Source organism: Scyliorhinus canicula, chromosome 8 (assembly GCF_902713615.1).
Source record: "Scyliorhinus canicula chromosome 8, sScyCan1.1, whole genome shotgun sequence".
Lineage (NCBI taxonomy): Eukaryota > Metazoa > Chordata > Chondrichthyes > Carcharhiniformes > Scyliorhinidae > Scyliorhinus > Scyliorhinus canicula.
The window spans coordinates 151,410,469-151,423,081 of NC_052153.1; the positions used below are offsets into that span (position 1 = coordinate 151,410,469).

Consider the following 12,613-nt stretch of genomic DNA (forward strand, 5'->3'; position numbering starts at 1 on the left):
TGACGCCACTGTTTAAAAAAGGAGGTAGGCAGAAAGCAGGAAATTATAGGCCAGTGAGCTTAACTTCGGTAGTAGGGAAGATGCTGGAATCTATCATCAAGGAAGAAATTGCGAGGCATCTAGATAGAAATTGTCCCATTGGGCAGACGCAGCATGGGTTCGTAAAAGGCAGGTCATGCCTAACTAATTTAGTGGAATTTTTTGAGGACATTACCAGTGCAGTAGATAACGGGGAGCCGATGGATGTGGTATATCTGGATTTCCAGAAAGCCTTTGACAAGGTGCCACACAAAAGATTGCTGCATAAGATAAAGATGCATGGCATTAAGGGTAAAGTAGTAGCATGGATAGAGGATTGGTTAATTAATAGAAAGCAAAGAGTTAGGATAAATGGGTGTTTCTCTGGTTGGCAATCAGTAGCTAGTGGTGTCCCTCAGGGATCCGTGTTGGGCCCACAATTGTTCACAATTTACATAGATGATTTGGAGTTGGGGACCAAGGGCAATGTGTCCAAGTTTTCAGATGACACTAAGATGAGTGGTAAAGCGAAAAGTGCAGAGGATACTGGAAGTCTGCAGAGGGATTTGGATAGGTTAAGTGAATAGGCTCGGGTCTGGCAGATGGAATACAATGTTGACAAATGTGAGGTTATCCATTTTGGTAGGAATAACAGCAAACGGGATTATTATTTAAACGATAAAATATTAAAGCATGCCGCTGTTCAGAGAGACTTGGGTGTGCTAGTGCATGAGTCACAGAAGGTTGGTTTACAAGTGCAACAGGTGATTAAGAAGGCAAATGGAATTTTGTCCTTCATTGCTAGAGGGATGGAGTTTAAGACTAGGGAGGTTATGTTGCAATTGTATACGGTGTTAGTGCGGCCACACCTGGAGTATTGTGTTCAGTTTTGGTCTCCTTACTTGAGAAAGGACGTACTGGCGCTGGAGGGTGTGCAGAGGAGATTCACTAGGTTAATCCCAGAGCTGAAGGGGTTGGATTATGAGGAGAGGTTGAGTAGACTGGGACTGTACTCGTTGGAATTTAGAAGGATGAGGGGGGATCTTATAGAAACATTTAAAATTATGAAGGGAATAGATAGGAAAAATGCGGGCAGGTTGTTTCCACTGGCGGGTGACAGCAGAACTAGGGGACATAGCCTCAAAATAAGGGGAAGTAGATTTAGGACTGAGTTTAGGAGGAACTTCTTCACCCAAAGGGTTGTGAATCTATGGAATTCCTTGCCCAGTGAAGCAGTTGAGGCTCCTTCATTACATGTTTTTAAGGTAAAGATAGATAGTTTTTTGAAGAATAAAGGGATTAAGGGTTATGGTGTTCGGGCCGGAAAGTGGAGCTGAGTCCACAAATGATCAGCCATGATCTAATTGAATGGCGGAGCAGGCTCGAGGGGCCAGATGGTCTACTCCTGCTCCTAGTTCTTATGTTCTTATGACCCGGGTTCGGTCCCGGCCCCGGGTCATTGTCTGTGTGGAGTTTGCACGTTCTCCCCAGTCTGTGTGTGTCTCACCCCCACAACCCAAAGATGTGCAGGGTAGGTGAATTGGCCATGTAAATTTGCCGCTTAATTGGAAAAAAAAAGAATTGGGTACTCTAAAAAAAATTTTTTTAAACCAAGAGATGTACAAATGATGCTTTATCCTTCTGTCCGTCGAACACTTAGGCCCACGTTTTTGCCAAGAAATGAGCCTCTCTGTCATGGCAGAAGTGGCCAAAAATTGTAAGCCCTGCCCCTGAACATGGCACTTCCCATTTTCGCAATGGGTAGGAATGGGGGTGGTTCACGCCTCACAAATGCAGGGTGAGGCAGCTGAACATCTAAGTCATCAGCTGCCTCCATTGAAGTCGGGTTTTTGCGAAACCCGACATGTGCAGAGTAGACCTGGGAAGAGCAGTGTGAACCTTGTAGATGTGTTTGGATAGCCAGAGTACGCCTTTGGGGCGGGGGGGGGGATGGTTCTTGGTGCCCTGTGGACGAGGCCAGATGCTCTTTGGAACTGTTAAATGTATGTAAACATATTAAACATAAATGTATGTTAAAAAATGCATTAAATCACTATGTGAAAATGAAATGAAATGAAAATGAAAGTCACTTATTGTCACGAGTAGGCTTCAATGAAGTTACTGTGAAAAGCCCCTAGTCGCCACATTCTGACGCCTGTCCGGGGAGGCTGGTACGGGAATTGAACCGTGCTTCTGGCCTGCCTGGTCTGCTTTAAAAGCCAGCGATTTAGCCCAGTGAGCTAAACCAGCCCCATAACCCCTATGTCAAGATCATTTGAAGTGTCAACAGACCTGTCAATAGATACTGTCAAAACGACCTGTCGAAAGTGTTAAAGGGAGCTGTCCAGACAAAGTCCTGCCCTTGAAATATTTGAAATAGAAACATCTGGAGTGTTAAAAAGAATCATTATTTGCTATTTTACTCAGTCTATTGACATAAAAGCCATTGAGGGCTTCCATTACTGGATTACTGCTGCGTGCCTGCCATTTCATAGTTTGACAGCTACAAGTGGTTATAGACACTTTGAAGTGGAATTCTGAATCAATTTATTGTTGCAAGGGATTGTGCACCTGAATGAAACGTTTGTTATGAGGCTTTATGTAGTTGAAGGAATGTAAATGTAGTACATTTGTTTTAATGAATAACAGTGTTTATTTAATATAGTGAAGTCTGCAATAGACATATAGAAGTTTATTTTATCTCCTCTCTGCATGGATTCTGAGGTATACCCATAGTGGATTCTGGGTAAGTTGGCATGGTGGGTGTAAACCAAAAGGATGGAGGGAGCATGAGTTGGCACTAAAGACATGGAATGTTGACATGGAGGGTATGAGGGGCCATGAGAGTGAGTATATGGGCATAATTTCGTATGAGGGGTTGTGAGGAACGGGTCATCGGTTGGCGTGGATGGGACACTGGGGGTCTGAGATGGGGTGAGGAATGTTTCACATTCTAAGTTTTGGACACAGTACTAGAGTGCCAGGCAGGTTTTCTGCCAGCTCACCTCCGCACCCTGTACGATCCTCAGTACTTCTAATCTAGCTGCTGCCGTTCCATGACTGAAACTCTGACACAAACAGCCATTTTTAAAAGTTAGGTTCGCAGAGCCAGGAATACCCCCAACTCGTACACCAAACTCCATGCCTTAGGCATTCAATACAGTGCCACACAACAGACTACTGAGAAAAGCTATAGCTCATGAAATAAAAGGGTCAGTAGTATTGTGGATTCAAAATTTGCTGAATAAATAGGAAGCAGAGAGTAAGGGTCAATGGATATTTTTCAGGCTGGAAGATGGTTTATAGTGGTGTTTTCCAGGAGTTGGTTTGGAACCCTTGCTTTTCCTGATATAAATGATCTAGATCTTGATGTGCAGGGGATAATTTCAAAGTTTGCAGAAGATACAAAACTTGGAAGTATTGTAAACTGTGAAGAGAAAGTGGAACTTCATATCATAGAATTTACAGTGCAGAAGGAGGCCATTCGGCCCATTGAGTCTGCACTGGCTCTTGGAAAGAGCACCCTACCCAAGGTCAACACCTCCACCCTATCCCCATAACCCAGTAACCCCACCTAACATTAAGGGCAATTTTGGACACTAAAGACAATTAATCATGGCCAATCCACCTAACCTGCACATATTTGGACTGTGGGAGGAAACCGGAGCACCCGGAGGAAACCCACGCACACACGGGGAGGATGTGCAGACTCCGCACAGACAGTGACCCAAACCGGAATCGAACCTGGGACCCTGGAGCTGTGAAGCAATTGTGTTATCTACAATGCTACCATGCAAGTTGGTAGAGTGGGCAAATAGGTGGCAGATGAAGTTCAATGCGGAGAAGCATTTTGGGAGGAAGAACATGGAGAGGCAACATAAAATAAGGGGTATAATTCTTAAGAGATGCAGGGGCTGAGGGATCTGGGAGAAATTGTGCATAGATCATTGAAGGTGGCAGGCCAAATGGAGAGAACTTAATAAAGCGTATAATCTGTGCATAATAGGGGCATAGACCATAAGAGCAAGGAGGTGATGCTGAATTTATATAAGACACTAGATAGACCTCAGCTAGAATATTGTGTACAGTTCTAGGCACCGCACTATAGGAAAGATGTGAACACATTGGAGAGAGTACAGAAGAGATTTACAAGAATTGCTCCAGGGATGAGAAACTGCAATTATTGTTTTTAAAATAAATTTAGTGTACCCAATTATATATTTTTTTCAATTAAGGGCAATTTAGCGTGGCCAATCCACCTAACCTACACATATTTGGATTGTGGGGATGAAACCCACGCAGACATGGGGACAATGTGCAAACTCCATGCGGACAGTGACCCAGGGCTGGGATTCAAACCCGGGTCCTCAATGCTGTATGCTGCAGTGCTAACCACTATGCCACGTGCCGCCCACAGAAACTGCAATTATGTGGATAGATGGGAGAGGTTAGGTTGTTCTACTCGGTATCAACAAGTTTGGCTTGAGGGATGACTTTCAGTCGATCGCATACAAGATAGGTCCTCTGCTACGTATAATGTTGAAAATCATGAGGGGGCTGCACAGAGTAGACAGGGAGAAACTGTTCCTGTTCGTAAAATGATCAAGAACAAGGGGGCATAGATTTAAAGTGATTTGAAAGAAGCAAGTGCAATGTAAGAAACATTTTTTTCACACAGCAATTGGTTTGGGTGTGGAATGCTCTGCCTGGAAGTGTGGTGGAGGCATGTTCAGTCATTCAAGGGCATTAGATGATTACTTGAATAGAAACAATATATAGGGGTTCGCGGAAAAAGCAGGGGATTGGCACTAAGTCATTGTTTAAAAAAAAATATATTTTTATTGCCATTTCTCATATCTATAAACAGTTGTATATATACACATCCCATTTTTCTCTCCTGTGCTAATTTCCTTTATTATACAGAGAGGTTTATTTTGTCCTTCGTTTAACTGATCCTACGTGCATTTCATTGCCCTCTGGATCTTTTAGTACCACATCTATCTTTGTGTTATTAAAAAATTCTTATTCGCTTACTTCTCATTACTGGCCTCGAACAGGTTTTGGAACAGACCGACAAACTGCCCCAAGTATCCAGGAAGCCTTCCTCTGACCCTTGGATGGCGTAATTGATCTTCTCCAGGTGGAGAAATTCCAAGAGGTCAGCGAGCAAGTCTGCAACCGTGGGTGGTGCTGCCGATCGTCAGCCAAGCAGGATTCTCCGGCATGCGATTAGGGAAGTGAAAGCGAGGCCGTTGGCCCCTTCCCCATGTGTAACTCTGGCTGCTCCGATACCCTCAAGATTGCCACTATTGGGCGATTACTTTACCCTAACAACCACAACCCTGGACATCGCCTCAGAAAAGGCTGCCCCGAACCCAGCAAGTTTGAGACAAGCTCAAAACATGTGGGTGTGGTTGGTCGGGCCCCTCTGACTCCGTTCACATTTGTCCTCCACCTCCGGGAAGAACCTGCTTATTTGGGTGAATGGCACTAAGTCATGATGCTTGTCTGGGGAACTGGTGCAGCCACAATGGGTCAAGTGACCTCTTGCCCCATAAATATTCTGTCAATCTGTTATATGGAATTTAAAGTTATTCATTTGTTTATTGTCACGTGTACCAAGATACAGTGAAAAGTATTTTTCTGCGAACAGCTCAAATAGATAATTTTGTATATGAAAATAAAATAAAAGAAAAAGAAAATACATAAGGGCAGCACGGTAGCATTGTGGATAGCACAATGGCTTCACAGCTCCAGGGTCCCAGGTTCGATTCCGGCTTGGGTCACTGTCTGTGCGGAGTCTGCACATCCTCCCCGTGTGTGCGTGGGTTTCCTCCGGGTGCTCCGGTTTCCTCCCACAGTCCAAAGATGTGCAGGTTAGGTGGATTGGCCATGATAAATTGCCCTTAGTGTCCAAAATTGCCCTTAGTGTTGGGTGGGGTTACTGGGTTAGTGGGATAGGGGGAGGTGTTGACCTTGGGTAGGGTGCTCTTTCCAAGAGCCGGTGCAGACTCGATGGGCCGAATGGCCTCCTTCTGCACTGTAAATTCTATGAATTCTATAATAGGGCAACAAGGTGAGACCCATGCAGACATGAGGAGAATGTACGAACTCCACACTGATATTGATCTGGGTCCGAGATCGAACCCGGGTCCTCGGTGCCAGAGGCAGCAGCGCCATCCAATTGAACATATTTTTGTCGTTCATTGAAGGGTTAAATCTGGGCTCAAAATATAGCCTATTTACAATCATAAAAATGTGTATTTCTCTCCCTTAACTGTTAAAAACATGCCAAAGAGAACAATTTTTACTCATCAAGTGACTCTGGCTCTGATGATGACGAACCCAGGAAGTTCCATGTGCAGATCAAACCTGTGCAACCAAACAATGGTACTAATCACACACTGGAGGAATTGAAAGCATCAATTGGGAATATTACACTTTCTCCCTCCCCATCTGTAAGTAATATTTTGACTTTATACATTAAAGATAACGTGAAGCCACTTTGGCAGTTTCTGAAGGACATTGCACATGTTTGCCTTATTTAACCTCTAATGGAAACAGTAATTCTTGGAGGCCTGTTGAAAATGTGTGTAAAAAATGTACCTTTTTAAAAAAATAATAATAATATGCCAAGAAGCTCAGAATTCCTACAATGCAGGAGACCATTCAGCCCATCGGGTCTGCACTGACGCTCTGAAAGAGCACCCCACCCAAGCCCACTCCCCAGCCCAATTCTTCTAAAGTTTTGCTTACAGTTAATAAATGCAGGTATTATAATGTAGCTTGTTTAGGCATTCACAAGCAAAATTTCACTATGCGTGATGCTGGCATGCTCAGAAGATATATTGTAAGATGTATATTATCTGTTTTCCAGGTTGATGTGTATTTTACAATCAACCTGTTTGTGGGAAGAAGCAATGGAAAATTTGAAGCTGTTGCATTAGATAAATATTACATCTTTTGCTGCTTGCCATGCTGTGTCACAGTATTGATTTTGTATGAATTGAAGTTGAAGATGAATTTGGGCATCTTGTGATATAGTATAATTTTTGGGGGGATCAAATAGGGGAACCTGGGAAATGTTTGACCTCTTTTTGGACATTTATCCAAGTTTGAATTGAACTAAGTTCTCTGAAACCCATCTTAAATGTTTAAGTAAGTTAATTGGTTACCTGCATCTTTCGAGCCATTAGTGATTCTGGCACAGCCCATCCAAAACTGATCACTATTTCAATTGGATTGTTATATGTCTTTCATTGTCATCTGGTGTCAATTTATGTCAGTACCACCAGTTTCAAAATACCCGTTTTAAAGGATGTGAAAATTATGCAACTCAATTTTTTAACACCAAAAAGGCCCTCTGATTCTCTTAGATTGAAGGCTAAATACATCTTTCTAGTTCTTCGTGAAACTAGCATAAAGCTGCAACTTTCATTAATTAGCTCAAGAGTATTTACTGTTGACTGCGGAACTGGAATGAAGGGTGAAAAAGAAGATACAAAAGAATGAACCAAAATATAAATGTTAATACTGGGAACAGTAAAATGATTTTTTTACAACAGTAACATAGATTTGAGGAGCTTAATATTGAGCTGCATATATTTGATCTGTGCAGCCTCAAGGCCAATGGAAATATTCACAAGATCCAGAAGGATTTTTGTGAAAACCATCTTTTACAGTTTTAGATTCATTACTTCATAGAATGCAGACAGTGCAGAAGGAGGCCATTCGGCCCATCCAGTCTGCACTGACATACTGAAAGAGCACCCTAGCTAGGTCCGCTCCCCCACCGTATCCCCGCAACCCTGCCCAACTGCACATCTTTGGACATTAAAGAGCAATTTTATCATGGCCAATCCACCAAACTTGCACATCTTTGGTCTGTGGGAGGAAATTGCAGCTCCCGGAGGAAACCCACACAGACACTGGGAGAACATGCAAGGCAAACTCCTTGTTACATGTGCTTGTCTTCTCCATTGACTTTTCTTTACCTTGATTCCAGGCTTCAATTAAGAACAGTGAACCTACTATTCTTAATTGAAGCCAGGAATCAAGGTATTGCATGTTTTCCCAGTGTCTGTGTGGGTTTCCTCCGGGATTGCGGGGATAAGGTGGGGGAGCGGACCTAGCTAGGGTGCTCTTTCAGCATGTCAGTGCAGACTGGATGGGCTGAATGGCCTCGAGGTTAAAAAAGTGTAGTTGCGTACTTGCTAGGTGAACATGAATTGAACCATTAAAATATTTTATTGTTTTAGAAATCTGTCTTTAGACTTAAGTATATATTATTGTAGCATTCCACAAATGAGTATTTGACTTGTTACTTTTACTTTCCCCTTTTGCATGCTGACTTCAGAGGCATAGTCCGGTAAGTAATTATTTTCATCTTTGAAAGGTATTTTAGAGAGTATTTGCTTGTTTGTACATGAATATGTGCGCAGCTATACATACCAATGTGTGTATGATAGTTTGTCATTTATTTCTGTGCTGATGAAAAATTCATGTTTGAAGTTTGTATTCCAGTTTACTTTCAAAATTACTGAATTAACATTTCATTTGTATTGTCTTGCTACTTCTGTTTTATACATATTTAAATGAATGGAATTTAAGTTGCAGTATTAATGCATTAAAAGATTTAATTTTGATTTTCCATTCCAGAATGCAATGAAAAGAAATTCATCTAGTAAGTACTGGTTGCATGTACTCTCAGCAACTGAGATTGTAACTTATTTGTTTGTATCAAACTATTTTGGTTCCTGATTGTCATACTTGGGAAACTGAAGAAAAAAATGCTTTCAAACATGTAACGCATCATTTATTGTGTATTTTGCTTTCTATTAGAAACTGTACAGTTTAGTTTTATTGGAAGCATATACAATCTATAGTTAGTACATCAATATATTTGTTTTGCTTCATTCGTCTATTAATAGATTGTTTCAGGCTTGTGGGTCTGATTTTGTTCAAGTTTCTTTTATGAATGTTGTGGAGAATTATTCAGGCAGAAAAGTGTCATGTCTAATAGGTAGAAGGTTTCTTTACCCATTCAAGGAATGTGGCTTCGCTGGTAAGGTCAGTATTTATTGTCCATCCCTAATTCCCCTAAACCAAGTGGCTTTCTATGCCAATTCAGTTAAGAGTCAGCCACAATGCTGTGGATCTGGGATCACATTTAGATCAAATTTACTGATGATACAAAGGTAGGTTGGAAGGCATATTGCGAGGCCAAAACAAAGACTGCAAAAGGGCAAAAGGATACAAATAGGTTAAGTGACTAGGCAAAAGTTTGGCAAATGAAGTACAAGGTGGGAAAATTTGGCAGGAAGAATCGGAAAGAAGAATTGTATTTAAATTGCGAAAGTCTGCAGAATGCTGTCGTATAGAGGGATCTGGGTGTCCTTGTACATGAATCTCAAAAAGTCAGCATGAAAGTATAGCAAGTAATTACAGCGATGAGAAATTTCAACCATTTTGCAGAATTCTGTCTTTGGGATCGTGGAATTAAGCCCTTTTTTTCTGAGCTCTGCCGCTGCACAGGTGTATTTGAAAATATTGCTCGTAAAGCATTTCATAAAGAACAAATGCAATTCTGAACTTCCGAAAACAACAACAGAAAGGGTACAGACTTACTATTGATTCAGTCAAAGGACGATGTGTGTACAGTGTGCCTGCCCCGCCTGCCTGTGCAATGTGACTATGTGACATTGTCGAAAATAGTGCTGTGAACTCAGCATTTATTTTCAGCAATCTCATTCCATCTGTGCTAAAGGATACAGGCCAGTTATCAGGTCACACCCACTGTCCTGGAGGATGAACAGTGTTCGCTAATCAAACACTTCCAGTCCCGTGGATCTGCCCAGCAATTATATTATGTCTGTAATGGACTCTCTAGTCGATGAAGTTGATTGTTTATTTATCCCATGTTCTGCATCACTTCCAAACCAGGAGTCAGCTCCTCATTGCTCCACCAACATTTTTCAAACGTTGCCTGCTATTTGGCCTGACCCTGCCCTGCACTGATTGGTTGATTCTCCTTCTATGTGGAAAGGGGCATGGCTTCTGTTCGCCCCGGTTTCACTTTGGTCGCTACACTCATCCACCATAATCTAACCTATCCAATATGTTTCAGCTGACATCGAGGGGGACATTTGGTTGACTAGTTGTCTTATCAGCCAGGTCAGGTCAATTTGAAGCAGGAATGATTGAAAAAGAGCAGTTGGTTAGGTTAAAAGGTGGCTGAGCCTGGGGGAGAGGGCAGGCCAGATGCAGCCTGGTCCTTGTGCTGAGTACACTTAAGTCAAAGACCAGGAAACAATCCATACACAAAGGGTGTAGGATCTGGAGACAGTGAAGTCTGTGAATTTAGAAACAGGTTTTGCACAGAGGAGCCCCAGCATAAAATTAGAAGGAACTTTACAAGCTGGCAATCCGAAATGAAAATAGAGAATACTGGAAATAGGAATAGGGAAGATATTAATATCTGGAAAGATCCGAAAACTGGGAGACCAAGTAGTTTAATAGAGTTAGATAAATAATATCCTTTCCCCACAAACTAAAAAATGTTTGCTTATTCTGGAACATTCAATTTTGAATGAGGGTTATATTTGAAATGTGAATCTCTCGCTTTAGCTTGCTCACAGATTTGCAGTATGTTTCTAGTATTTTCTACTTTCTGAAATGTAATGGTAGCACACATGCCAACATAAGTATTACTATTGTTTCTTCACCAGAAAGATCATCTTTTTTCCCCTCACTGGCTTCTTGCTATAATTGTCAGAACAAATTGACAGCAGGACTAGAACCTTTTGGAACTAATATATTTCTATATTGTAATCTGTATCAGTAACTTAGTTGAAACGGCTAAAGTCCACATTTGTTGAAGATACAAAAATGCAAGGCTGATGTAAATAAGCAAAAAGATATAGGCTGGTTATGTAATAGGCATCAGGGTGACAGATAGAGTTTAATGTGGGGAAGTCTGAAAAATTCACTTTAGTAGGAAAAATGGAAAAGCAGAATATTATTTCAATGGCGAGAGCCTTCTTGGAAGGCCTGTTACAGCTGTGAATTCAGGTGCGAAATGCAAAATGAAATCAGTTATTTAGCAGTGATTATAAAACTCTGGCAGATTTATGAATAAACTTTCAACATTAGGGGCGGGATTCTCCGGTATCCGGCGGGCAGGCCGTACCGGCGCCAAAGAGTGGCGTGAACCACTCCGGCATCAGGCCGCCCAGAAGGTGCGGAATTCTTTCTTCAAATTCTTCAAATTGACCTGACCTGGCACCTTCGGGGGCTAGGTTGGCGCTGGAGTGATTGGCTCCGCGCCAACCAGCGCCAAAGGGTCTCCGCCGGCTGGCGCGAGTTGTCACATGTGCAGGAGCGCCAGGTGTTCCCAGAACCGCTGGCGTGATTCCTGTGCATGCACAAGGGGGTTTCTTCTCCGCGCCGGCCATAGCGGAGCTCTACACAAGCCAGCACGGAGGGAAAGAGTGCCCCATGGCACAGGCCCGCTCGCAGATCGGTGGGCCCCGATTGTGGGCCAGGCCACCGTGGGGCCTTCCCATGGGCCGGATCCCGAGGACTCCGCAGGCTGCCCTCAGAGCCAGGTCTCGCCGGTACAGACCTTGTGTAATTCACGCCGGCGGGACTGGCCGAAAACGGGCGGCCGCTCGGCCCATCAGGGACCGGAGAATCGCCGGGGGGGGCACACGGCAACGGCCCCGACTGGCGCGGCGCAATCCCCGCCCCTGCCAAAAAACCAGCGCCGGAGGAGGGATCGGAGAATCCCGCCCTATGTTCCTGAATTAATATTAACTTTAGTATTGCATCGAACTCTGAAATGTTAAAACACTGAGGTCACTTTGGTACAGATGAATTGGTCGACAGTCATGACAGTAATAGAAGGTCAGCACAGGAAAAACTAATGTTTCTATTCACTTGGAAGTGATTCCACCCATTTGAAATGGCCTGGAATCATTTGCATTTCACTATAGATAATTAGAAAGTGCTTGCTATTACACAATGCCTTGTTACAAATTTTAGACCTTTTTGTATTTGGCCACTAACTTTAAGGTCAACTTTTTGATCAGTCTCATCCCTGTAATTAACAAGGCAAATGGAATGTTGATCATTATTGCAAGGGGGATGGAGTAGAGAAGTCTTGCTACAATGATACAGGGTATTGGTATGGGTATAGAACATAGAACAGTACAGCACAGAACAGGCCCTTCGGCCCTCAATGTTGTGCCGAGCCATGATCACCCTACTCAAACCCACATATCCACCCTTATTAAGGAGGGATATATTTGCATTGGAAGCAGTTCAGAGGAGGTTCAATAGTTTGATTACTGGGATGAAGAGATTATCTTTTACGGAAATATTGAGCAGTTTGAGCTAAGACTCACTCGGCTTGGCAAGGAAGATACTGCGAGGGCGTACCACAAGGATCTGTTCTGGGGCCGTTGCTGTTTGTCATTTTTATAAATGACCTAGAGGAGGGCGCAGAAGGATGGGTGAGTAAATTTGCAGACGACACTAAAGTCGGTGGAGTTGTAGACAGTGCGGAAGGATGTTGCCGGTTACAGAGGGACATAGA

At 42.9% G+C, this 12,613-nt stretch overlaps 1 protein-coding gene across 15 annotated transcripts in view; it reads left to right on the forward strand.

The window, feature by feature from the left end:
• fcho2 (FCH and mu domain containing endocytic adaptor 2) overlaps positions 1-12,613 on the forward strand; it is a 261,675-nt gene that overhangs the window by 143,539 nt on the left and 105,523 nt on the right. For all 15 annotated transcript variants that reach the window (XM_038805432.1, XM_038805433.1, XM_038805439.1 and 12 more), the window contains 3 exons: positions 6,307-6,476; positions 8,375-8,386; positions 8,677-8,701. In XM_038805432.1, the coding sequence (XP_038661360.1) occupies positions 6,307-6,476; positions 8,375-8,386; positions 8,677-8,701 (207 nt within the window). The remainder of the gene's footprint in view (positions 1-6,306; positions 6,477-8,374; positions 8,387-8,676; positions 8,702-12,613) is intronic.